The sequence below is a fragment of the Abramis brama genome (assembly GCF_963993115.1).
Source record: "Abramis brama genome assembly, chromosome: 24".
Classification (NCBI taxonomy): domain Eukaryota; kingdom Metazoa; phylum Chordata; class Actinopteri; order Cypriniformes; family Leuciscidae; genus Abramis; species Abramis brama.
The window spans coordinates 2,976,970-3,002,000 of record NC_139986.1 but is presented as its reverse complement, the minus strand read 5'-3'; the positions used below and the strand labels follow the sequence as shown (position 1 = coordinate 3,002,000).

At 38.1% G+C, this 25,031-nt stretch overlaps 1 protein-coding gene across 8 annotated transcripts in view; it reads left to right on the top strand.

Moving 5' to 3' along the window:
* Positions 1–25,031, top strand: part of pard3aa (par-3 family cell polarity regulator alpha, a) — a 460,369-nt gene that overhangs the window by 29,432 nt on the left and 405,906 nt on the right. For all 8 annotated transcript variants that reach the window (XM_084102432.1, XM_084102429.1, XM_084102431.1 and 5 more), the window contains exon 2: positions 23,607–23,708. In XM_084102432.1, coding sequence (XP_083958558.1) covers positions 23,607–23,708 — 102 coding nt within the window. The remainder of the gene's footprint in view (positions 1–23,606; positions 23,709–25,031) is intronic.

Genomic DNA, 25,031 nt, shown 5'->3' with positions numbered 1-25,031 from the left:
AATCAAGCTACACTGGTTGTGCTGGATGTGTTTGACTCACTAAAAATATAACAGATTGAAATTTAAAGTGTGAAAACATTTGCTAAAGGTTTGAGAGGGAATGTTTCAGTGACGTTGCAGATGAGCTTACACTATATACATCACTACCTCTCGAATCGATTTAATTTAGTTTTAGTTCGACTTGATTCTGATTCATCAGGGTACAGTTATATTGTATACTGTATTTATACAAGGCTCTGTTTTCAAAGCAGTTACTCTCATCTTGTTTAACTATTTAATAAATGAACCACTCACAAGAGTCAATCGTTTGCGATTCAGGCTTAATTGGTTGTTCTGTATTTGATTCACTAAGAAGAACCGCTCATAAGAGTCAATCGTTTGTGAATCAGACTACACTGGTTGCTCTGTATGCTTTCATTCACTAAAAAGAACCGTTCATAAGAGTCGTTCTATTGGTGAATCAGGCTACTCTACTATAGTTGTGCTGTATTTTTTTCATTCACTGAAAATAACTGTTCATAAGAGTCATTAGTTTGTGAATCAAGCTTCACCAGTTGGGCTGTACTGTATGTTTTTGATTCACTATAAAGAACACTGGTTCTAAACATGCGTAACATGTACATAAACAAACAAATGATGCTTGTGAATGAGTCACTAAAAAGAATCGCTCATACGAGTCATTTGTTTGTGAATGGTACACACGGTTGTATTATGTTTCTGTGTGAAGCCACAAGAACAGCTCAGTGGAAAGATATTCCATTATTTCATGGTAAACAGTCTTTTTATTGGTTTACATTCAATACAGACAACAAACTAGCATTCATAACTCGTGTAAAATATGGCGTTGAAGATCCAGCAGCAGGGAAGGCGTTTACAAGCCTCTGCACATTCACAGCGGTGAGGAAACTCAATGAATCACTGTGACGTGTACAGTACAGAAGATGATGCGCTGTTAAATGATAACGTAATGATTGCACTAGTGATTTAATTTCCTGATGCTGGTCTCTACAGTCTGTCCATTACAATAAATCGATGTGCAACGATCCGTTCACTGTCCCTGGTAGAGTAGCTGATGAATTTACCAAACGACACCATCATGAATCACTTTCAACGATATCCTTCCTTTTCCTTTGTTGGAGAGAAACAAAAATCCTTCCTTTTGTTGTGCTCCCCATTCAGCGCTTAAGAGAGAGTTATTGCTTTGACAGAACAGGTTTTATTATTTCACGCAGGCTTTTGCTCTGCTCTGGCATCAGAGATGGTGAACGATGGCGGTTCCCTCCCTCTGTCATCAGCCCTGAACGAACGAACGAACGAACGAACGGGAGGGCTTGTCATCATTTCCTACGATTAGATCCAAAGAGACTCATACATTCCTCAACTCTGTGTTTGAACGAGATGGAGAGAGAGATTACACATCTAGGGCTGCATGATTATGGCATTATCAGTTATTTATTTTAACATCGTAATCACAATTATTCATTTCCGATGAACAGAATTTTGTGCAATATAACTATGCCATATTTTTTTATGTAAAATTCTAAACACACTGAGAACAGTCCCTAAATTACTTAAGTTAAAATGACTACTGTTGAAAAGTTTGAGGACGCTGAAACCCTGTTGTTTTTGTTCGGTACATGTTGTTGTTGTTGTTGTTGTTGAAAAAGGTCTCTTATGCTAATGCAGTGTCACATGATCCATCAGAAATCATTCTCATTTGCTGATGTGCTGTTCAAGAAACATTTCTGATTATTATCAGTGTTAAAAATAGTTGTTCTGATTCATATTTTTGTGAAAGATACATTTTATTAGTATTTTTTTATTATAATAAAATACGTTTTATTTTTCAGGATTCTTTAAAGAATAGAAAGTTCTAGGGATGCTCCGATAAGAAAATTTTGGCCGATACTATAACCGATAATTATTTATATTTAAAAGCCGATAACCGATATATTGGCGATAAATCTAAATCCACATTTTTATTTAATTTTTGAGAGCCTGATTACAAAAACAAAAGTCTCACCATTAAAAGCCATGTCTCAAGCACACAATTATGATGTTCTCATTATAATTTTATGAAGCTGATATGACAGACTTGTGCTGCACATGTTGCACTGAACTGTATTTTCCTTTTTGAAGTGATTCCAATCATATTTCAAGCAATTCAAAACCATAATGGTGAACAGTGTAAATCTGAAGAGTCTCAGCTGAAGGAAATAATCCATTATTTATCAGCTTTAATATATCACCCAAATGTTCTTATCGGGCCGATAACGATGACGTTAAAAATGAACATATTTCGTCCGATACCGATATGGTGGCCGATATATCGCGCATCCGTAGCAAGTTCAAAAGAACAGCTTTTATTTGAATCTTTTGCAACTTTGTAAATGTATTTACTGTCACTTCTGAACAATTGAATACGTCCTTGCTATATAAAAATATTAATTTCTTTCAAATAAACAAATCTTAGTGACCCCAGAGTTTTGAAAGGCAGTTTATATAAAGAAAATATCCCAACGATGCTTTTCGTGTCGCTGCGAACAGACATGGAAAATAAAGCCATAATCTCTGGATCAGTGCTTAAACTTGCTCATTAGGACTGAATATCATTATTGACTAATTAAAAAACTTCTGCTTTGCCATTGATCTCAACAGATGTTTCTGTGATCTAGTTTTGATGCAACATGAGCAAATCTTAATGTAGTGCATGTAATAAACTATTCACAATTACTTAATCATGTCAGCTGTAATCATAATCTCAGTGATTTATTGAATTAATTCTGCACCCCTAAACACATCTTCCCGCTCGTCTCAGACTGTGTTCAGCACCAGTTCAGACCTGCTGATTCTGTCTTCTTTACACTCCCACAAAATGACATGTATCCTCTCTCTCCGCCAACACACACACACACACACACACACACACACACACTTTTCTGCCAGTCATCTGTGAAGCGCGAACCGGTCCTGTCATTCATCCCCTCCGTCCTCGATTCACAGGCAAAACGCATGGCATGAACATGATGCTTTTCATCAAAATCATGTTAATCGAGCTGTCATAGTATGATGGGAAAGCCATATGTTCGTTAAATATCGTGACACATTTATCATAAGCTGTCACGCACATATTGAAAACTCTGCTGCACATTTACAAAAACAGATTTATGTTTTTATATTTATTTCCTATGTTCTTTTAGATTCAGGATTAGCATTTGGTTAAAGGAGCTTTTGAAAAATGCAAAAATGTTTGCCAGTGGTTATTTGTGTGTGTGTGTGTGTGTGTTTAAGTACTGTGTGTGAAATGAATTGACTGACAGCTGTGAGTGAGTTGTTTTCTCTGCTGGAATTCTTCAGTTACACACAAGTGTTGGATTTCCTGTCATCTTTATCATGGTAAAATCCCAGTTTGACACACTGACCCAAACTCTACAGGCCTTCAGCGTGACACTGAACTAACACACGCCTGACCTTGTAAAGCATTACAGACCTCTCAAACGAATCAAAGATAAATATACACTCCCGTCCAAAAGTTAGGGTGGATATTGGATAAGACTTTTTAATGTTTCTGAAAGAGGTCTGTAAAAACTGTAATATTGTGAAATTTTATTACAATTCATAACGTCAGTTTTCTATTGAAATATATTTTAAAATGTAATTTAGATCTGTGACTCAGTCACTTACTCAGTCTTCAGTGTCACATGATCCTTCAGAAATCATTCTAATTAAGATTGAGTCATTCTTTAGACCGATTTGTTCAAAACACGGATTCATTCAGGAGCGAAACATCAGTGTGTTGCACAGAGACTCACAATGTGTACTGGAGCAATACCACACGAGCAAGAGTACGGTTTTCCCGAATATCAGCATGATTACAAATGTGATATCAATTATATACAACAGTACAATAAACAAGAAGTTAATATTAGGTGACTTACATTTTACACTAAGAATTAAAAGTTGCATTTTCAGTTGAATTTCAGAAACCACTTGACACATTTGTTGTGTTGAGCTATTTCAATTACTTTTGTTTGATTTGTTTATTGCAAACAGCTGAAAGTCTGTAACTAATTATGCTAATATCCTATTTTAATGATTAATTAAATAATTAGAATGATGCATCAAAGTTGTTCAAAGACTTAATTTTTCTCGTTATAAATGAAACATTTCCAGCCTGTTGTACATATTTCACCTCATCAGCGAGACTCCTTCTAGACCTCTTGCCTGAGCCTGTCCCGTTCAATAGCGCCGCACTTGACACACACACACACACACACACACACACACACACACACACACACACACACACACACACACACACACACACACACACACACACACACACACACACAGTGCCAGCCAGCCTCCCTGAGAGCGTCCGAGTCCCTCATGCTGTGCCAGCCGCTGTCGGGAGGTCTGGACGAGACACAAACACTGAGCTTTGTGTGTGTGAGTGTGTTCTGACTGCCTGGAGAGATGCCCTGTGGCTCAGTACCATCCTCTTCCTCACAGGCCTGGCCACGCGTGTGTAACGGCCATCACTGACTCTCTCTCTCTCTCTCTCTCTCTCTCTCTCTCTCTCTCTCTCTTCTCTCTCTCTCTCTCTCTCTCTCTCTCTCTCTCTCTCTCTCTCACACACACACTCGTTCACCGTCTCTCCTGTCGTTTGCTGGTGGTCCTGGCCTGTGTGGGATTGGGTTACTCATCTGTCACACACTGACACTAATGGCCACGGTCAAAGCAAAGCCAGTGCCAGAAAACCCCTTTGCTTTTTTCCCAAGCTTTTGTTGATAAAGCTATTTGTATTTGAGACGGGTGGAAATGACTGTCAAGATGTGATTTCCTTGACATTTGAAGAGCCTTTTGAACGGAAGGTGATTTGTGATTCTGGCAATGAAACGGCAAAAAAACCTGTTTGGGGGCTGGGCGACATTGAATATTCAGTATATATGATTCAAATAGGGCTAGCCAATATATCTAATTATTTGATTAGGAGTTTTGAATCAGTTCTTTGAATTGGACAGTTGAACTGAGTCTAACCAAATCTAATGGTGTTTTTGCTATTGAAACATCTTTGAAAGTCGATACAAGCCTGCATTTTCTCTTTCTCTGAAAAAATGGGATTGTTTTATTTTTCTTCATTGGAAATGAGATGATTCAGAGCTGCCGGTTGGTGTCACTACGATATTAGTCCAGAATCTCACCTCACACTCGGCAGAGTCATCAGTATTACATGTATCACAGTAAACAGAAGTATATGTTGTATAGGACGACCATTGTGTGTGTGTTGGTCCATCATGGTCTAGGGAATGTGTAAGGGTGTGTTTAAAAGTGTGGGATTTGCAGAAATTGTGTAATTACAGACGAGCGTGAGACATTTGAGGGTGTTTGCTTTCATCATAAGGACAAGCTCAGTTCATAAGCTCAGTAAAACACACACAGTCACAAAACTCGAACGCTGATCATGATGAATATTAGCTCTCAGTTACAATGCAATTGGTCATTCCAAGGTATTCTTTGAATGGACAATGGTATTATATACATGTGAATATCTTAATTAGTGATCGACATATGTGGGTGTTTCAACCAATACTGTCTGTTATTATTGATAAACACTCTGTACCATGGAAAAAGTCAGAAGTACCATGGTATCACCATCTGAAACATCACTGTACCAAAGTACTGCCACAATAGGTTAACAGCACTGTATATATATATATATCTCAGTTCAGTGCAGTGCCAAACAGGCTTACTAGACTGTCGAGTTGACAATATTGTGTACAGTCACGTCTACATTGTATTACATTGAGACGGTCTGACAGGAAAATCTAAAAGATGCTTCCCAATATTAGTTCAGGCTTGTCTAATCTAGAGAATCTGAACAGTGGCGTCAGAATCAAAGGAAACGGGCTGTGGAAGGCTTGAACGCTTCACTAAAAAACTTCATTTATGCCAGGATCCGTGTCCAAAATACTGGTACGATCATCACAAACGCCAGGGAACGTCTGTTATGGGAATTGATCTGTCAGATGGCTGAGGCTACACTGCAGATCTTGAATGAACACTGACATGTCAAGAGTTATTAGCTCATGAATATGTCAGGGGTCAGTGAGTTTGTTCCTGGATGCCAGCGCAGATGAAGAGTTTCAGTCGTGGCCTTTCTGGAGACAGACAGAAGCTCTGACAGGTCATAACACCGATGGCGGTCTGTGAACATGTGCCAGTCGAAGCTCTAGGGCATCTGAGCATGCGGAGTGTGACTAAGTTCTGTCAGAGGGAAACAGGTTTCATAACGCTTGACTTTTCAATAATAAAAAAATGAAAAACTGCGCTGCTGCAGGCTTCCTCAAAAATCTGATTTCCTTTCCATTTGAGACACAATTTAGTTTAGTTGTGTAGTTCAGCGGATCTGTTTCTGATATCGCCACTGATGTTTACACACTAAATGTATGTTTTAAACCATAGCTACTTTTACATGCATCTAAATAATCTGTAAATAATCCACTTTAAGTAGCCTTAAAATTGTGATTTATAATCAGACTGGCTGAACAAGTCATTTTAACTTGAATTGTATTAAACAGACTTCGAGTTGAATCTCATATAACTTAGTTGAAATTGAATTATTTTGATGAGTTGAAGTAACATACAGCATGTCACCATGAATTATTGATCATTTTTACAGTGTTGTCGGATTGCTGGCTTAAAGTCACCATGAAATCAAAATTCTTATTTCATGTTTACTGACACGAGGGCGGGGCAACCTGTCACTCACATGAGATGCACCAATAGCAAACCACAACCATCCAATCAATTCCTTTTGGACAAATCGCTTGAGGTGTTTACATGAAGGCTTTTCAGTCTAAAGTTGAAATGAAATGGAAGTTGTGCTCGTCTTTTCTTCTCTATTGTGCCGTATATCCGAGTGAAATGCTTCTGGAACAAGAACAAATGTAGGGCGGGGCTTGATTGTGTCCTTAGGAATTGATTGGATGGTTGTGGTTTGCTATTGGCTGATCTCATGTGAGTGACAGGTTGCCCCGCCCTCATCATCAGAGAAGAGAAGAGAAGAGATGCTGCAAGAGGGAGGGTTAGTTATTCTGATTCAAGTTTGCCGGGAACATGATTAAAAAAAATGATGTGTACGAATAAATCATTTATGATTAATAATGATTTCAATTGTGAAGTCAATTTTGATTTCATGGTGACTTTACCGTGTGAAGACTTTACAAGTGAAGCTGTATGGACTGGATCTGTCGTCTGTTACCATGAAAGTAATTTATCTTTTGAAGATTCTGTCTGATTCTTTACAGTTTGACCCTCCAGTGGCTCAATTAATGCCACTTTCATTTCAAGCCCTACACTGGCCCGTTCAGCCAGACGTCAGCTTTGAAGCGGCTCGTGAAGCGGCTCGTGAAGCGGCTCGTGAAGCGGCTCGTGAATTGCACTTCCTTTGTTTGTTTCATTGGACACGTCCTGGTGTGTGCGGAGCTGAGATTTATGAGTCCGCATGGGAAAATGCCCTTTTCTTACCTTTCTCCGTCGCTGACGGGTCTGATTCTCTGTGCTTCTGAGGTTTTCATCTCACACAATGGAATACTGGTTAAACCAGTTGAGGTTTATATTGCTGCAGCTCAGTTTGTCTACTCAAGGTGGTCATACACCTCTTATGAACGAAGGAAACACTTGTTTACTTGTAATACTTCATTCTCACTGTCTTTATTTGTAGATGGGTCAATGGTGTGACATTTGGGTTTTTAGGAGCAGAGGCAGACCTATTTATCTATAAAAAAATGCATTAAAATGCAATTTATACACAAATATTTGAACACACTTATTCTATGATGATGATGTGTTTCATTTCTGAATTAAAAGGCATTATCATGTGTGTTTGGTTGTGAAGGTTTGCAGTTTCGGTTCGTAGTTTGCAGACCAGACAGAAGTTGTTGGCGATTCTTTTCTTTTGTAAAGTCATGCAGTGTGTGAGCCCTGTCGCCGATCCAGCGCTCAGTGTGAACACAGCAGAAACTGAGTGTGACCCCAGATAGTCACGCAGTGTGAAGAGAACAGTGACCCGACTACTTTGAAAATCGTGCAGTGTGAACTCGGCATAAGTTGACCGAGTGGATCTCTGAGCTGAGTGAGTGAGTGGAGGCGGGGCTCATTTGCATATTCATAGAACTGCATACTAAATGAGGCAAGGGTGTAGAGTTCAATTCAAACTATTTTAAGACATTTTTTTCACAGGAAAAACATTTAAATATGTAATTTTGGTGATCAAAGATGAGTTTTAAGGAATAAAATGATTGACTACAGTGGAATTTAATGTTAGTTAATAAGAATACCTTCATTGTTAGTTCATGTTAGCTTAGGTCCATTCAGTTATATAACAGATGCAACTTTTGATTTGAATAATATTAGTAAGAATTATTGGTAGTAGTATTTTTTTAATATATTTTTCTTTTTATGTATTATATTATGTAATATATTTTTCATTGTTAGTTCATGCTAACTAGTTAACTAATGCTAACAAATGGAAACTTATAGTAAAGTGTTGTTTTACTTTTTAATATAATCACCTTAATTGACAATTAAGATTGAAAATGAGAAAAATACATTACTTGCAACCTCATTATGAATGAATAGTTGTGCTTTAGTGCCGCTGCCTCACGAAAGCGATTTCCCCCTCGTTTCGGAGCATTTCACTTGCTTTCTGCCTTTCTGTTGTTTTTCTTCTTTCACTGTTACACCAATCCTCTCTTCTGCTCCATCCTGCGCTCAGACTTGTGAATGTTGGATCCGTGCCCGGGATTCTTTGGCAGACACCTTTTAGTTAGTCAGTGCGACTGCGTGCGTGTGTGTGTGTGTGTTGACGTTCACCTCATTCAGACACACTTTATTTTAACAGGCTGATTCTCTCAGCTCTTCATCTGGCCTCAGAGGATGCCATTGTCAACGCAATTTAGCCTTGAGCACATTTCAGTTCAGCTGCGAGTAAAGCCGCCTTCAGTCGCACACTTTCTCACTTTGTATTAAGTGAGACATAATTCAGTTGTCTCCGTCAGTGCTGCTTATTTTAGCACAATCACACCTGTAGACGTCTAATGGGTTACAAATATGAGTCTGCTGTTGAGCATCCGACACCGCAGAAGCTCTCTTGCCGGATTTAATGCCATTATGGGGTTCATTTTGTTTTCTTTGATACCGTAGAGACATTCCTTCCCCCCCCCCCTCTCTCTCTCTCTATTTAACCAGCCCTTCTATTTGTAGACCATGAACACTCATTTATCCTTCTGCGATGCTATCAATACCCTTTCGACTGAAATGTTGGCACGATTGCTTATAGTGGAGTTGAAGGTCACGGTTACTCAAAGAAAACTCAGATCTTTCTAGAAACAGAGATAGACTGAAAAAAGTGTTATTTGTGTGCTCTCAGAAAAAGGGGTTAAGGTTACAGGAATAGTTCACTTCTAAATGAAAATTCTGTCATCATTTACTCACCCTCAAGTTGTTCAAACCTGTATGAGTTTCTTTCTTCTGCTGAACACAAAGGAAGATATTTTGATTGAAGAATGTTGATGAACAGACAGTTGACGGAGACCATTGAAAAAAATTCTGTGGAAGTCGATGGTCTCTATCAACTGTCTGTTTACCGACATTCTTCAAAATATCTTCTTTTGTCAAAAACATTTTAGGCAGAATCCATCCTTCCATCCATCCATCCTCTTCTGTCCATCCATCCACTCATCCATCCATCCACCCATCCATCCATCCATCCATCCATCCATCCACCCATCCATCCATCCATCCATCCATCCATCCACTCATCCATCCACCCACCCATCCATCCATCCATCCATCCATCCATCCATCCATCCATCCATCCATCCATCCATCCATCCATCCATCCATCCATCCATCCATCCATCCATCCATCCATCCATCCATCCATCCATCCATCCATCCATCCATCCATCCATCTTTAATTTAAGTCAAAAAATTAATTTGCCGCTACCCTGACTTATGTCTATGGGAGTATGTTCTTAAATACATACATAATTATATTAATTTTTGTTTTCAATTTTAAAGAGCTCAAAATGTGCTCCACAACAGGAGTGGTTTTTTTTAATTATATGGAAGTACAGGACATGCTTTAAAAGGTATGTACTTTTTCAGTGGAAAACAAGTCTGATGCATATGATTTGTAGTTAAGTTTGCTTCTGCACGCAAAGACTGTGATGTTGGAATACAACAAACCCTGGCTTTATGGCATTACACGCATATTCTTGACAAGGCACTTCATTACCAAACCTTGAAAGAATCAATTTTGTGAACCCAGCCCAAGCTGAAACCAGTATTCTCAGGAAAGAAAGGCACATTTGTTAGATAAATAAATGATGTCATTACTGAAAGCCAAGTAACAGGGTTGGGATGTGAGAAGAAAAACAAACCCGAGTGTGTGTGTGTGTGTATACGGGTAAAAGCGTTTTATGCGGCGAGAATACATCAGTGATTGTGGTCATGGTTTATGGTAAATGTAGCGATAATTACCCGCACACTGCATTATGACTAATATAATCACAGTTTACCGTTCGTCAGAGTTTGCATTGTGCTATATGTCCACGTCCTTGTTGTGCTCCATTTGCTGCATTTTCACTTGGCATCATCTAAACCTCAATCTGGTATGCATAACTCGTGGTTATGAAATACAAACAAATGCGCTGAGAGACAGTGCTGACTGCTGCGTGCTGAAGTGGTTTCGTGGTGTAGGACCTGTTTCTAGAACATGCCAAATCTTGAATCTCCTTCATTAATGTCCTGACAGAGTTTTCTGATCCGATGTTTAGTCTGAGTTTAACTGGTCGACTGCCATATGCAGTAGCCTTTTGAATGGAGCAATCACAGCCAAGATTAATGGTTCATTTGCAACAATTTTATCCAATCATACTACGTTCAGTAGGTGAAAATCATTTGTACGTGGGTGTTCTTCAACTACATGCACTGTTGTGTTTCAGGGTTTTATGATTATTAAATATATGTGAGAAATAAATAACTAAATAAGTATTATATAATTATATATGATTATATTTATTTTAAATTATATATTCTTTTTAAAGATATGTAACTGTAGTTATTGAATGAATAAATAAATAAATGTATTAATGAAAATTAAAAAATATTTGTTTCAGAAAATTATTCTATATATAAAATATATATAAAATCTATAAATCTATAAACTTTATATACAAATACTGTGCTGTCAGAAATGTTTTACTGAAAAATGTTGTAGTAAGAGTAAAAAGTATATTTAACTATGTAATAAAGTCAAAAATGCCCCCGGCTGAAGAAACCTCCATCTAAAACCCTATGGCTCTCTGCTAGCGCATGCATTGTTAGCGTGACATTTAAATAAGTCTAAATATGATTGTTCAGCTGAGCGTTGTGTGGTGCGTGAGAGCTTGTGTTAATTCTAGAGTTAAAGAGGTGAACTGTTCACTCGTCAACTGTGGGTTGACAGCTTTGCAACATGATGAACAGAATCTCCTCCTCCTCCTCCTTCACACAGGAGAACACTTTCCCCCGGCCGCTCTCTCTCTCCGGTCTGTGTGTTCGCTGCGAGGTTACAGGACAGCCAGTGACTGGAGCTCCTGCTGGGAAACATAGATCTCTGTGCTAATGGGCCAGTCCTGCTGGCTGAGCGCCCACAGTACAGTTAATATTAGCAGACAAAGCTAAATAAACAAAGCAAAACGCATTAAGTTACTCGACTGCACACTCCTGGAAGGATAACATGCAACATCTGCATGACCCAATATTCACACACTGTGTCTTCATTTCACACTGTGCTGGGCAGTGGTGTTGACTAGTTGCTTTGTTTTTGTTTCTTTCTTTGTTTTGCTTTTGTTTTGTTTTTTGATTTGTTTTGGCTTGAGTTTTTGATTTTGTTTATGCTATTGAAAATACAGAAAAAATCAGTACAATTGTGAAATATTATTACAGTTTAAAATAACTGTTTTCTATGTGAATATGTAATAGTGCAATTTATTCCTGTGATCAAAGCTGAATTCTTAGCATCATTACTCTAGTCTTCAGTGTCACATGATCCTTCAGAAATCACTCTAATATGATGATTTGATGCTCGTTTCTGATTATTATCAGTGTTGAAAACTGTTGTGCTGCTTCATATTTTTGTGGAAGCCACAATTCTTTAATTAATAGAAAGTTAAGAACAGCATTTATTTGAAACAGAAATCCTTTGTAGCATTATAAATGTCTTTACTGTCAGTTTGGTCATTTTAATGCATTCTTGCTGAATAAAAGTATTTATTTCTTAAAAAAATAAAATAATAATGACCCCAAACCTTTAAAGGGTAGTGTATGTAGAAAACTTATAGAAAATGTCTACATATGTGACCCTGGACCACAAAATCAGTCACATGGGTCAATTTTTTGAAATTGAGATTTATACATCATATGAAAGCTGAATAAATAAGCTTTTGTTAGGATAGGACAATATTTGATGTATGGTTTATTAGGATAGGACAATATTTGGCCGAGATGCAACAATCTGGAAATCTGGAATCTGAGGGTGCAAATATTGAGAAAATCGCCTTTAAAGTTGTCCATTTATGTTCGCGATTGTGCTGCATTCACTCATGGAACATGATCTTTACTTAATATCCTAATGATTTTTGGCATAAAAGAAAAATCGATCATTTTGACCCATAAAATGTATTGTTGGCTATTGCCACAAATATACCCATGCAACTTGTGACTGGTTTTGTGGTCCAGGGTCACATATAATAATAATAATAATAATAATAATAAAACAATAATAATAATAATAAAAAAATAATAATAATGTGCTTTATTAATGACTTTTTCAATTTGATGATCACCAAATTTCAGATTTGCATATTTGTTCTAAAAACTATAGATAACTAAAAACCCATGTGCTATACTGACCTTTACAACTGTGCTCTTCTTCTCCCAACATTCCTTCAGGATTCTCTCTCTCTCTCTCTCTCTCTCTCTCTCTCTCTCTCTCTCTCTCTCTCTCTCTCTCTCTCTCTCTCTCTCTCTCTCTCTCTCTCTTCTCTCTCTCTCTCTTCTCTCTCTCTCTCTCTCTCTCTCTCTCTCTCTCTCTCTCTCTCTCTCTCTCTCTCTCTCTCTCTCTCTCTCTCTCTCTCTCTCCACACACACACACACACACAGTCTAATCCTCACCCCAGTCCGCCTGTATTTAGACCACGGACAGAGACATCTCATCTCTAATGCCTTAATTGCTTTAATTACGTATCATTATATACTCCTTCAATTGGATCCATATGTGATTTTAAATACCATCCCAGAATCCTGCTCACATGCAGGACGGTCTATTTCCTCACACTGGCTCGGGCGCTCTGGGAAACCGTTTCGGTTTTTAAAACATGACATCACGCATTACACAATCACTTCTATCGGGACAAAAAACTGCTGAAAATGCTGAAGAGACCAACACATGTTTGTGATGCCGGATTAACCTCTGAAGGAGGTCTGCACTGGGAGATTTGTAGAGGACTGATGCAGTAAGCGTTCACATTCATCTCGATGGCAGTTTCTTGGCTGCATGTCACATGAACACCTATCAGTGCAGTTTAGTATCTGCCATGTTTGTTTATGGGTGCTCTGTTCTACAGCCAAGTGGTTTTGAGCCAATCACCTGAGCCGTAAATGTCATGTGACTTATCACTCAAGAGATGCTGAAAGAGGTGATGTCACAACGATGCTGATTGGGTGATGGCAGCTCAAGAATATGAACATTCATATGGCTGTGCTATTAATTCATCTTTTCAGTACGTTTGAGAGGATCTCGAAGAGTTAATTAAAATTAGCATGTCATAAAAGTAAGGATACATAATAGTAAAAAAAGGTTACCTCAGGACACCCATGTTACCTGTTGCTCTCTTGTTTTTTCAGAGATTAACTTGTAATATTTTGAAGCCTGTGTCATGGCAGATCCTTCATCCTGGTGTTTGCAGTGGCTCAGAAGTTTTGGATCGGGTGTCGTACGCCTCTTATGTCTGAGCCAGTACAGCTAGCATGATGTTGGCTTCGGCCCCGCGAGAGCTTTTGGCAAACACTTTGTAGGCCGAGGCTAAAACCCAAGGCTTACCTCAACAGCCTTCCTCCCCTCTTCATTCTTTTCTCATAAACTTCGTCTAATTGCCATTTCCCTCTCCTTCATCTTCTCTTGTGTCCTCCATGAACTCTTCTGTTAAGTGAAGCCCAGTTTCATGAGGTCAGTGACTGAGGTTTATGTTTTTATGGGCTTTGATGCAATATGATGGATCCAGTTTAAACAAATGCAACTGTTATAGTGAATGTTAGGGTGTTTGAGTGTTTGAGAATAGACAGCATGATTCAGTCAAGTGATGGTTGAATAATAAGAATGACAAAGTCAAAAAATTCTGGTGTCCAAGTGAATGGGACTTAGATTGTAATGCCATGTTCCTGAAGACGCCTGAGGCAGGAGAACCTGTTAAATCTTCCAACACCTCAAAAATGCTCCTGTGAATGCAAAATGTCAAATAGATGCGTTCCGTCTGACAGCAAGTGCCCTTCGAAGTGTGAACTTCATAGTGTATTCAGCAATCTTAAGGGTGAGCTACAGTATTATGCCCCTTTTTACAAGTCTCAGGTGTCCCCAAAATGTGTCTGTGAAGTTTCAGCTCAAAATACCCCACAGATCATGTATTATATAATGTTGTAAATGGCCATTTTTGAGTGGAAGGAAAAACATGCTGTTTTTGTGCATGTATCTTTAAATGCAAATGAGCTGATGCTCCCGCCCCCTTATCCAGAAGAGGGTGGAGCCTTTACAGCTCGTTCCTCGATACTCTGCCAATAACTGAAACATCTGTTTGGTTTTGATTATCTATCGCGGACACGCCCACATGACGTTGTCATCATTAAAGTTATTATCTGTATCCATTTAAAGTCATATCAGTCTAAACTTCTGATATATGGTTTTCTGAGTGCACACGTTCGATCTTTCACGTCTTATTGCACTTAAACTGTCAAATACACACAAGGTTATGTCAAAAACACACAAAGTTCATAAACACAGTCAGTTATGTCTGTGAACATAAACAGCAGGGAAAGAAAGCGCATGTGTATATTAGATCTGTGTATTAAAGTGAAAGCAGCGTAATATACAGTACCTATCGCTGTTAATATGAATCAAACAACAAAAGAAAAACAGAAAATCACTATTTGCTCTTGACTGAATAACTTTAATAAGAATACATTTGTGACTTGAATGCTGCTGTTAAATGCTCTGGCGAGGAGATAAACATGCCGGACTGTGTACAGCTCATTTAGGGGAGGAGCTAAGCTAATAGGGCCGCAGTTGTGGGCGGGGCCTGTGCAATGGGACGTCACATTGGAGCACATTCTTGAACGGCTCATTTCGAGACAATGTTTCTGATTTATTGGGAAAATAACAAACAGAGTGTATGGATTTTTACCACAGTAGGGTGGTTGTGTACAAACACTGTTGACACAGGTGTGTTCAAAAACAATATAAAAGTGAATTTTGCATAATAGGTCTACTTTAAGTAAGATTCCAATCCAAAGGTATTGTACATGTTCAGTTCGAAAAGAACTGCAAACAGCATAAACTAGGGAGCAGTGAACACTGCGTAGGGACCCTGCTAAACGTAACGTAGCTAATGTTTTCATTAGCTTACTGGCTATTGGCTAAGTAGCAAAGACGAAAGTGGGAATATTTGAGTTTGAAATTCCTCAATTCCACCTAAAAATATTCCAGTCAACATGCAAACAATGAGTGTTGTTAGTTAGCGTACTGTGAGCTAACTAGCTGGTTAGCTAGTGGCTCATTAACAAGTTAAATGTGAATTCTTTGACACAGGAATACATTGATACACAACCACTTTTTTGTATCTGTCTCAATGCCATTTTTATAAATCTTTCTTTGCAGTTTTTTGTGTGACACACATCTCTGTATCTCTGTGCGCAGGTCGACATCACGTTAGAAATGATGTTATATGAGGCTTTTCAGTGAAGTCAGGGTTAATCGGTCTTTTCAAATCAGATGTCTGACCTCAAGAAATGATTGAGCTATGGCCACACCATTCTTCTAAATCTCTCCTTTGAGTTCCTCTATAGCAGGGCATCGCTGTGCTCTTTACTGACTAAACCCATGAATGCAGAATCAGACTGGCATGTAATTCTACAATAAGCGGCGGGCGAGTCTCGACACATCAGCTGAGCCTCGGGGAATGAAGAGGTGTTCGCCTTCCTCACACTGCATCATATTCTGCCCTTTCAGACCCGCGTCGTCATCGCAGTGTGAAAGTGTCTTCCGCCCGGTGAAACCCGAGGTGGTTTCAGTGCCAGCATTGTCGTTTAATCAGGCTGGAGTCTACACGGACCGCCAGACATGCTGTTACACGCACACGTAACAGCTATTAATGAGCGCCAGGCCTCTGGAAGTGTGTGTGCCTATCAACGCTTTCTGGAGTTTTGAGGTTCAGAGTTGAGTTCTGCTGGAGATAGATTGTACATCAGTAAGCCTACATATTGATGAATCTCATGGTTGCACAACCACAAAGATTGGGGTGGAAACAATAATTATAGTTAATTTATAATATAATAATTAATATAATCAATTGTGGCCTAAGTTAAATGTGAAATTGCACAGTTTATAGTTGTTTTCTGTCTCACTTGACCCATAGGAATCATGTTATTGGTGTAACCTGCTTTTATCAAGTTAATTCAGTCATTTTAAATATTATTGACTTGAATAAAACCAGTTCATTTAGTTGCCACGTGGAGCATGTTTAGGTCACCGAACAGTTTTTGCGGTTAACAAAAAATAATTACAAGTCATTTATGTGGTTATAAATAATTATTTAGATGACTGTGGTGGCCAACTATTCTGCTTCAGACAAACATACAACTTCTGACCGACTTGTCATACTAGTTAAACGACAAATAAATAAAAGCAAAAGTTTCCCAGGAACTGTTTAAATTTCAACATCACCTTTTTCCCCCAAACTTTTTTAAAACGCTATTACTAAAAATATCATAAATCTTTGGAAGAATTTAAAGGTAATCATATATTTAGTTTTTTTTGGCAAAAGCACTTTTGACATGCACCTTCTGTATTATGCTTTCAACCATGTTTTTGATTATTAGTCTATGAATAATAAGTATCTTTAACCCCCCAAATAATGGTTAATATCTACAGGTAATAACAGAGTTATTAACCTGGCTTCTGATTGGTCAATACAACATTTCATTCATGCTAAAAACCACAGTGTAGTAAAAGCTATAGCGGGAAACCTGTTCTCCTGTGTTAGCATTTCATGCTCAATACGTCTGACTCAAGAAAATCAGGTGCATAAATAAGTGCTTTTCATTGTCGAAGAACAAGAACAAGTGTCTTCTTGTACACCGTTTATAGACTTCTTGTGTTGTAAAGATCGTAACAGAGATCAGGTCTGTAGTGATGTTATCGCCACCGGAGGAAGTGATGTAATGTGACTCATCTGGAAACCAGAGTTCTTGACTGCGCACATTCACTTTTGCTTGACATGCAAAACTACCTGAGATCATGAGGAAGTGTTTGTTTGGCATTGTTGTAATGTAGTACTTTTTTTATTTATTACAAATTATGAATTGCTGAATTGAAAAAATGTATTTGGTTTTGTCAAATTTTTATTCTTTTTTTAAATATTATTTTTTTTTTTACTATTTGTCTCTTTATAAATTACTATATATTTTTGTCTTTTAATTTCCAGACCTATACATGGGAAAAGAAATCAAGATCTTCAATGTCGTCTCAGACTTTTGACCCCACTGTAGATTTTTATGACTTTTTCCCAGCCTGTGAAACATGCAATTTTTAAAGAAAAAGTATATTTACACCAGGAGGGTCTATTTACACTGTGACCGGGATAAGGCGTCTCTCTCTCTCTCTCACACATACACACACACACGTCTGTTGCCTCGGGTGTGCTGCTCACAATAGTTCTTTGATACAATAGGTGCTTTACAGCCATTGGAAAGTGTCATGACATGTCGCCCAACCGCCTTGATTTTGCGAAGATAAAGCTTGTGGTTGGTTCTGGAATGAATTGTAAAGATACTCTTCTTTGTTAAGTTAATATGCTTTCATTGAGTATTCGTCTCTATTGTGCCATAGACTTCCTTTCCGTTCTCCCGGGAAAAGTTTGCGGCTTCGATTTAAAAAAAGAGTGGCTGTCTGCGGGAAACTTCTGAACTTATGAATGCTTAAAGCTTATATCAGCATCTGAAAGACTAAATGAAATCGAGGGGCGGCACTAATGAAAAGAACAATATTTGAACAAGTTCTGCAGCTGGCTTTGGACTTTGTTTCTCTTTCTTTTCCTGATGCACTCTTTCCTCCCCTGGATTGAGATGGATGAGGTCTGGGCTGCTCCTAGTTGGTTTAGTTGAAGCCTGGATTTGTTGAGCGTTGTGATTCAGACATGGTTGTATTACTTCATCGAGTTATAAATGATGCGTTGACAAAGGCGTCCCTGTCTGCTCTGATCTCACACCATCCTGGAATGTTTTCTCCATCCATCATCCCGTCTCTGGAGCGGCGACCTCCTCTTGGGACACGAGAGCGGCGGATAATAGATGTGTTTACGGTGGACAAAGAAATGTTTGTTCTGTGTGTCAGTGTAAAGGAACGTTACTTATAAAAGCATTATATTATGTTGTGTTACGCCTAATAAAACAATTACGTTGAATATTGTTTCTGTTCATGGAATGTAACATTATACTTCTGCATTCTCAGAATGGATTGCTAAGTTTGACTCGCAGGTCATCATGTCTCACATTCTCAGTGAAATGCCACCTGTCACAAAAACATCAAGAGATCCCAGATCCATTGTTCTTTTGTTTCTCATAATATCATATTGGTGATGTCATTGTTGTGACAGTGGTTGAACGACACCGTGTCCGAGACAAAAGCATTTTTACAACCTTTGTCTCGGATTAAAAAGGTCTTCTTGACACATAGTCATCTCTCTTTTTTCTCTCCAGCATTGTTGGATCATCCAGGATGATGGATCTGGCCCACAAAAGTTCTTCAAATGTAAAGTGCAATATTTTAACAAGCCTGCTTTACTCTTTTTCTAAAAAAAAAAAAAAAATTATTAAAAAAAAAAAATGCCCAAAATGCTTTTAATGAAGCTTTTTAAAATGTGTATTTATGCTGTTCATGGCAATATGTTCTTGAGCTACATGAAAAAAAAAAAAAAAAAAGTGTTACTTGTAACCCCTTTATTGTAACACATTATTTAAATGCATTGTCGTCTCTGTCTGCTCTGATCTCACACCATCCTGGAATGTTATCTTCATCTATCATCACGTCTCTGGAAAGGTGACCACTTTTTGGGACACGTGAGAGACTAATAATTGATGCATGCTAACTGTAACACATAACCTGGAAAAACATGCATGTTACATTTATTATTTGGCATAAACTGTTATCCAAGGTGACTTTAGGGTGTGCATTTTATCACCATATATGTTTGCCAGGAATCAACCCCATATTATTGGCGTTGGTGGTGCCACGTTCTACCGGTTGAGCTACATGAGCAAAAAACAATAGTGTTACTTGTAACCCCTTTATTGTAACACATTATTTAAATGCATTGGCGTCCCAGTCTGCTCTGATCGTACCCCATCCTGGAATGGTATCTTCATCCATCATCATGTCTCTGGCGTGGCGACCTCCTCTTGGGACATGATAATTAATAATTCGTTAAATTTATATAGCGCTTTTCTCTGCACTCAAAGCGCTTTACATAGCAGGGTGTGAGCAACTGATAATAGATGCATGCTAAGTGTAACCCATCACTTCAAGAAACATTCATGTTACATTTAGGCTACTTATTTGGCAGAAACTATTATCCAAAGTGACTTCAAGGTGTGCAGATTATCAGCACGTGTGTTCATTGTTGTTGGTGCTGCCAGACTCTACCAGTTGAGCTACATGAACAAAAAAACCAAAAAAAAACAGAACAATAGTGTAACTTGTAACTCCCTCATTGTAACACAATAACAATTGACTTACACTATCCTGGAATGTTATCTTCATCTATATCACGTCTCTGGAAAGGTGACCACTTTTTGGGACACGTGAGAGACTAATAATTGATGCATGCTAACTGTAACACATAACCTGAAAAAACATGCATATTACATTTATTTATTTGACATAAACTGTAATTCAAAGTGACTTTAGGGTGTGCATTTTATCACCATATATGTTTCCTAGGAATCAACCCCATATTATTGGCGTTGGTGGTGCCACGTTCTACCGGCTGAGCTACATGAACAAAAAACAATAGTGTTACTTGTGACCCCTTTATTGTAACACATTATTTAATGGGGTGGTATAATGCCCTTTTCACAAGATGTAAAATAAGTCTCTGATGTCCCCAGAGTGTGTATGTGAAGTTTTATCTCAAAATACCCCACAGATATTTTTATATAGCATGTTAAAATTGTAAATTTTTGAGGGTGAGCAAAAACGCACCATTTTTGTGTATGTCCCTTTAAATGCAAATGAGCTGCTGCTCCCGGCACAGGGGGCGGAGCTTCAACAGCTTGAGTCCTTTTACCTCACACACATATGCACTGAAAATTTCAAAAACTTTTAGCCTTTTATGTTCAAACCGGAGTCAGAAAGATGGAGAGACTCAAGAAGTAGTGACAACATGTAGACAACATTTCTGAATGGTTAGTTGATGAATTTATGTATCTTATGTGTAGTTATCTTCTAGTCATTGATTAGCATATTCTGTCTTGATAATCTATCAATCGTGTTCAGGGGGCGGGGTTTATGTAAATTCTAGGATTGGTGATGTCACTAACCCGGGAGGAATGTTGTGTAGTCTCTACCAGCCGTTTGTTGTAGTCCTTAAAAAGCAATTTCTGTAAAAGAAAATATCTCCCTGTGCTTTGAACTTTGAGCGTTGTAACTTTGCAGATGTTGTTTATGCTCAAACAGCAACATTACACACTAACTAAAGTTAGAAAAGTCAAATCATATTCAACCACCCCTTTAAATGCATTGGCGTCCCAGTCTGCTCTGATCGTACCCCATCCTGGAATGGTATCTTCATCCATCATCATGTCTCTGGCGTGGCGACCTCCTCTTGGGACATGATAAATAATAATTCGTAATTTCTTTGCACTCAAAGCGCTTTACATAGCAGGGTGTGAGCGACATTTGAGCGGCTGATAATAGATGCATGCTAACTGTAACCCATCACTTCAAGAAACATTCATGTTACATTTATTAATTTGACAGAAAGTGTTATCTGTTTCCTGGAATTGGAACTCATGTGATTGTGTTGGTTGTGCAATGTTCTACTAGTTGAGCTACATGAACAAAAAAGAAAGTATTACTTGTAACCCCTTTATTGTACCACATCAACACATGACTTAAATGCATCACACTATCGACATGTTTTTGTGTGGTTTTGGATGCGTAGTGAGAGCCTGTCTGCATGTCAAATCATGACACACTTGACTTTCCTGCAGAAAAGGCCAGATCTTCCTCTCTCTCAGGGCTAAACTACTTATCCTGCTTCATTTATCTTTCCTTTGCCCTTCATGCTTTAATATTTCATCCCTCACATCACGGAGGGACAATGTCTTCTTTTCTCCTTGTGCAAAGGTTCAGTTCTTAAATCACGCATAAGAGACCTGGGCCATCCCTGCAAACCCTCCTTCATAAATAATAACTGCTCAGACATCCCACCAAACAGGAGAACAAGCCTTTCCCTCTCATTTCATCTCCATTTCCATCCAGCTTTTGGTGATTATTGGGTCCATTTGATCTTAAATCTGCATGTTAGTCGCTGGGTTTTAACGGCCTCGGTGGATGTGGGAGGACGAAGCGCTGGCCAGCGGTGCATGTCGTCTCCGCAGCCAATTTGTTCAAATATTTGCTGAGTCTTGTTCTGGGTTTGTGGCCTGAAAATGTCTTCCAGATTAACTCTGTTAAAACTTGGATGAACTGGTTGACATTGTTCCTTTTTTGAATGGGTTCAAATTTCTGTTTTATTTGATTGTGACTTATTATTCTGCTGAATTATTTTGTGGTTGAAGTATTAGGATGGACTATATTTCTATAATTGCTATAATTATGTTTTAATTATGTTTTTTTAATGCTTGCAAAAACCTGCAAATAAATTTCGTATCTCTCTCGTTCTTTAGGAGAAATATTAAGAGGGAAAAAAGGGGGGAAAAATTAGTCAACATTAGGGATGCACAATATATTGGTACCATATTGGTTATCCATCGATATTAGAGATTTATTTTTAGTTTAGCAATATTGACTTTTCGACTGCTGGATATTAGATGTAAAATATTGGATATTTAATCGTTTATCTTTGTTTTGACTATTTTAAAATTACTTTTACATAAAAATTATGTATTTGCTTTCTTAATACATGTTTCTGTTCTTGTTCTGCACAATACACATACACACACACACACACACACACACACACATATATATACAACTATATATTTATATTTATATATATAAAAAAATCTGAATTGTGACTTTGTATCTATTTCTCACAACTGAGACTTTATTTTTCAACACTGTGAATTTATTTCTCATAATATCTTATATATAACTTGCTCTGTATCTGCAACGTCTTTTCATTTAGCCTGACGTCATCAGAAACCCTTTACTTCCAAACATTTGACATACAGAATTGAGACTTTTCACAATCCAGTCGGTTCTTGTGGATTAAATTGTGTCGTGCCAAACTTTCTTTTTTCTGATTGCATATCCAGTTTTACTTGGAAATACCTCAGATTAGGGATGAAAAGGGAAAAACGATAGATATATAGATGGATGGATGGATGATAAGGCACATAAAGCTACAGAGGGAAATCAGTCATTGCTCTGGTCAAATGGCCGACATAGACTGGAAGTCGGCATACACTTGCATTCCATCGGTGTGTGCGAACCCAATTTCTCCCATTTTCTTCTTCATCATCAGCTGGCTTTGAAGCTCTTCCAGGGTCTGTGGATGCCAGCTGACTGTGGGTTATTCAGCTGTGCCCAGTTATGAGATTACAGCGCTTCAGATGAGCTGAAACGATCAAGCACAGAGGAATGTGTGACTGTGACTGGCTGTTGATGTTGTTTGGAAACATCAGACTGTCATTTTCAAATGTGTGTTTTTTTTATCATTCCATTCTATCCCCATTTTCTTTGTTCTGGTACAAGACAGCAGACAGCTAATGCCGTGAGTCAAACATATAACTCCCACAAATATTAGGTAAAATGATCTGTATTTAATAACACAGAGATATTTTTGCATTGATACTTTAAATAAGCCTATCATCTCATTCAATGCAATACTGAACACTCCTCCATTTCTTCTCTGGTTGTTATATGCAAGTTCTTGCCAGGAATCCTGACAGTTTGAGTTTTCTTTTGCCTAAAGTTAGTTGCCTTTTACTGACGATATTTTGAGATGGTGTGATGTCGGTGTGACACTGATTGTAACCCTCTCTGTCCACTTCTCTTCTTTTAGGACCCAGGCTACTGGATTCAGGTTCATCGGCTGGAACATGGAGACGGAGGGATCTTGGACCTGGACGACGTGCTGTGTGATGTAGCCGACGACAAAGACAGGGTATGTAGTGTGCGTGAATATTTATTTTCTTGCTTTAGGAGAGACGCTGATCTCTAATGTGATTTAACTTCTTTCATTTCCAATTTGAATGTACCGGAGGCAAAATGCCTGAGACATTCTGACTTAAAATTGGATTTTTTAATAATTCTTTTTCTGAAATGACAAGTGGATGTTACTGGCTTGACTTGCCTCATGACGACAATAAATGTGTGTTTACTTGAATCATTTTAAACCAGCCATATAAGTGCCTGGTATATACTGTTGGAATATATAAAGTTTCTAAACTTTTTAAGCTAACAAGTATATTTTTGCCTATTACCCTGATTTCGCTTGGCATGTAAAGATGCGTAACTGGTATTTTAGTAGAGGTGTTTTGTGTGCATGTCTATTTATGCTTTGACATAAACATTATTTCAAAATATTACATATGCGTTTTTGCATTGTTAGGTTTTTATAATAATCTAATTTTAGATGGTTATCAGCATTTTGTTGTACATGTGATCAATCATTGTAGAACACTACCAACTCAGTCTCATTAGAAATAGTTGTATATGATTTGGCAATTTCGTATGAATTCGTACAACGTGATTTTTATGCAAGCGTGCGATTTTTAGAAAAAAAATAAGCATGAATGTCCATCCCTAAACATACTTATGAATTATCATGAGACTAGAATGAGTGATGCTACTGTGTGAAGCAGTTATCTACTTATTTCATTATGTTTCACACACTATTTATGTCTGTGGGTGAGTGAAAACATGGCCTTTCGACATCCACCATGTTGTTTTTTGATGTATTTTGAATACAGATTGCCCTTGTTTATGATAAACTAGATGTCAAGATATCAGAAATTCCACATTTGTTTCCAAATCCCTTTTAGCTCTGAGAGAAGGCAGAGGTCGTCCTCGCTTTTGGACTTTTGTTTTTCTCAGCTGTTATTGTGGTTATCTCATCTGCATGTGTTTCCATTTCTTTTCACCATGCTTGGGAATGGCCAGGAACATTGACTGTTTATTACTAGTGATGCACTGGCATTTCGGTGACTGAAAAGGATTTTTTGGTTTCGGCTGGAGCAGTTTTACACGTCCGGAAAGGCGATGTTTAATTAGCGCTTTTCCGACAGAGCGTTTTGACTGCTCAGATCTATAACAGGTAAACATGTCAGATGTGTGGACAATAGAGCTGGGTTGACATTATCGATTTATCAAATTGATTTGATCTTCATTTTAATGAACTGAGATGTTTTAGTCTATGCATGAACAAAAACTCACTAAACATTATTTATAGCTGCAGTGCCTTAGTTCAAGCGGCACGTCAGCCGAT